Source organism: Austrofundulus limnaeus, unplaced genomic scaffold (genome assembly GCF_001266775.1).
Source record: "Austrofundulus limnaeus strain Quisiro unplaced genomic scaffold, Austrofundulus_limnaeus-1.0 Scaffold834, whole genome shotgun sequence".
Lineage (NCBI taxonomy): Eukaryota > Metazoa > Chordata > Actinopteri > Cyprinodontiformes > Rivulidae > Austrofundulus > Austrofundulus limnaeus.
This window is the reverse complement of record NW_013953236.1, coordinates 109715-112988: the sequence shown is the minus strand read 5'-3', so window position 1 is coordinate 112988 and position 3274 is coordinate 109715. Positions and strand designations below refer to the sequence as shown.

General features: G+C 39.4%; 1 protein-coding gene across 2 annotated transcripts in view; it reads right to left on the bottom strand.

The window, feature by feature from the left end:
• LOC106532818 (tectonic-3) overlaps positions 1 to 3274 on the bottom strand; it is a 5863-nt gene that overhangs the window by 1802 nt on the left and 787 nt on the right. Inside the window, exons 3-12 of one of the 2 annotated variants that reach the window (XM_014028974.1) lie at positions 3046 to 3143; positions 2840 to 2955; positions 2619 to 2727; positions 1671 to 1783; positions 1553 to 1591; positions 1275 to 1349; positions 1076 to 1195; positions 899 to 997; positions 700 to 803; positions 438 to 585 (exon numbers count right to left, since the gene is read on the bottom strand). In XM_014028974.1, the coding sequence (XP_013884428.1) occupies positions 438 to 585; positions 700 to 803; positions 899 to 997; positions 1076 to 1195; positions 1275 to 1349; positions 1553 to 1591; positions 1671 to 1783; positions 2619 to 2727; positions 2840 to 2955; positions 3046 to 3143 (1021 nt within the window). The remainder of the gene's footprint in view (positions 1 to 437; positions 586 to 699; positions 804 to 898; positions 998 to 1075; positions 1196 to 1274; positions 1350 to 1552; positions 1592 to 1670; positions 1784 to 2618; positions 2728 to 2839; positions 2956 to 3045; positions 3144 to 3274) is intronic. The other variant, XM_014028975.1, reaches the window with a different exon arrangement.

Genomic DNA, 3274 nt, shown 5'->3' with positions numbered 1-3274 from the left:
ATGTTAACACATTGTAAATGGGATGACTGCATTTGTCTCAAATGTCAAAATAATTGGTAACATTTAATTTTTTTAAATAATTTACCGCAGCTAGTTGTTTTGCGTTAAAATAAACATTTGGGTAAAAAAAAATTCACATTTATGTTTATTGTGAAGTAGGTCTTAAATTTCATTTCAAATGGCATTAAAAAGCATTAAAAAGTCTTAAATTTAACTTGCTTTAAGCTGTAGGAATCCTGGTGAGTGAAATCTGTTTGTGTGTGTTGTCTTTGCCATGTGGTTGTACATCACACTGTAGGATCAAACCTGTTATATCTATGATTTTTATTATTATTATTTTTTACGTGTGAGGTCTCTCAGGTTTTGAAAACCAACCGATAACTTTAAAATCTTGCCATGTGAACCAGGCGTGAGTCTAGAAGCACGACGGGCTGTACCTGTGAGCTGAGCGGACACTCCTGCRTGAGGACTCTGGTCCAGTCTGGCTGGGACCCTGAGTTCATGGCGATTACGTCAGGAGCCACGGGTCCTTGCAAAACCCCATAAATCTGCGACCGCAGCTCAGTGCAGTTACTCGTAGAAGAACTAGGAGACACGCGGGAAGAATTGAATGAAAAACATTTTAATCTTGGATAGCAGGATGGATTTATTATTATTATTATTTATTAATAAAACTGAAACAAGATGGCGTCGACTCACGCAAACGTGCAGCCGTTGATGCTGTTGTGGGAGAAGAGGATGGGCGCTCGCCCAGTTGGATCAGAGGAACACTCTCCACCTCGTGACAGTCCAAGTGATGTCAGCTGGCTCGCTGTTAAGAAACCGCGCTGCKGTGCTGGTGCAAAAACATATCGGCTAAATCAAATTACAGCTTCTACGACTTTGCTATCGAGGATACGGGCTGCACGTCTCCATTGAAGCGAGCAATGACAGGAGATCCCACTCGAAGTCCAACAGAAGGTATTAATATTCCTGGCATGGGGCTGGATGGGATTAGCTGCAACACATTTGTGACTCTTGTTTAAATAAATATTTTAAGTGATTCAAGCATAGCATTTAGCAAGTTTTAACCTACCTGAAAATGTACAGAATGRGTCTGTGATAACAGCTGGTCGAAAGTCAAATCAGTCAATTCAATGTTGATTGTTCCGTTCAAGAGTTCGCCCCTGCCCGTGTAACCGATTCTAAACTCAACCTGCAGGAAAATCACAGCTTAATTCAAATTTATAATGGATTAAAAGACTTTTCGTTTGAAACATCTTTGTTTAGGTTACCTTTTTGACTACGTTTAAACAGGAGTTGTTTTGCGTGACTGGTGAAGGCCACTCAGCCTGTGGAGTCACTGGGATCTGAAAAAAAAAACAGGTTTTAAGATTTTAAAGCTCATTCAATATGTTTTACTGCAGAGATGAGCAACATTTCGCTCTCATATTAACAACAGTGTAAAAAAAGAAACAAAGATCATGTTTAACTCAGACAAAACAGAAAAACACGAGAATTTAAACGTTTGCACAAATCTGTCCAATCTGAACAATCAGAGCCTGCAGCTTACCAGGAAATCTGACGGTATCACCGCCCCAGCTGTTGGAATCTGTAACAAAAAAAAAATGTCTGCTGTAAGACGACCGGCAGTAATGATTCACTTCGAACTATCTCGCTCAAATCCTGACCTTTATCAGGTTCATGTCAGAGAAGTAGGAGCGAGCACCGAGACTTGGGTCAGTGGCACAGGACTGAGGCATCACCACACGGGTACAGGACAGAGACGAAGACCTGAGAAACTCTGAAAAGAGTAAAGACACAATAATGACAATGGAAGACTTTAGCAGGTAGCTGTGACAAAAATATAGACATCYTATTAGGGTTGGGCATAATGGTATCGTGTGCAATTAATCGTCAGAAAAACAATCAATTACTTTTTGGCATTTGACGATTAATACGATTAATGCCACCAGGCAGAGTCCGCTCGCTGCTCCTRTCAGCATCAAATATGATGAACATTAAAAATGAAGTTCTGTAATTTAGTTATCTATCAACACAATTTAAAATTTGATGTATAGCCTGAAGTCTGTAATTTTGACACAGGTTGGAACAATTTTTTTTACAAAGCTCAAATCTTTACCACTAAATTGGTCATGTGACTACGAAATAATTGTGTCCAGGGACTCCAGGGGATTAATCGTCAAATTAATCATAATCGGCTAAATACCGCAATTAATTTTGATTAATTTTTTTGCCAGTATTGCCCAACCCTACAACGTAAATTCTATAAACATGCAGTGCTGTGTTAATGTGTTCATCATATAAAAAATACATTACAAAAATGTAATAACAATAATGTTATTCTTTAGGACATTAGGTAAAGTTATAAAACATTGTTTCAGGTGTGTTTAATGAAAAAAAAGCACAATTTTAAGACAAAAACAAACTCCAACTGTTAAAAAGAGATGAATAACAAATGCTTTAAACTTATATTAAATTTACTGACAAGAATGAGTGGATTTTAGTAAATATCAATAAGATAAAACAAAGATCCTAAACATCCTTCATCTGCAAAGCTTCCAAGTTTATCATGACTTCACTTTTCTTTAGGCCTCTCCCTTTTAATGTGAACTCACTTGCAGGGTTACGGTTGAGGCAGAACGTCGAAGCAGCCCCTGGAGAAGGCAGACGGAGGAGACCCCGCACGGACGAATTGGAGAAAAACGTCTGGATAACATCATCAGCCTAGAAAGAACAAAGTGTTTTATTGATGAAAAACACACTGGGAGCTTTTAAAACTCAAAACATTTTCTTTTTTGACTACTAAATTTAAAAAAAAAAGGAACAGGTTGTTTACCCTGTAAAAGTTTCTGCTGTGTCTGGAGTACGTATGTCCGGCTGGTGAGAAGTGGTACGAGTCTCCTAAAGCTGGGATCTGCTGGAGGTCAGCGAGGGACTGGGGAGTCGTAACTGCTTGGAGAGTGAAACAAGGCAGAGAAATATTCGTAGGATACATTCTCATTGAGGCGCTCTTGAAGGAAACATCAGTAATTCTCTGGTTACCTTTGGGTCGGACACAAAACAAGGTGTCAGTCACAGTGATGAGAGACGAGTCAACGTTGGCTCTGAACATGAGCCATTTCTCAACGCAGACTCCTGTCCTGCACAACAAAAAACGATTCAAGATCTTTTAATTGCTAACGTGTGTGTGTGGACGGGTTTATCCTACAACGTGGGGTATTTTTCACCAAAAAAAGCAGCCAGGTGGGGACCGAAGTGAATCGTGGGGACC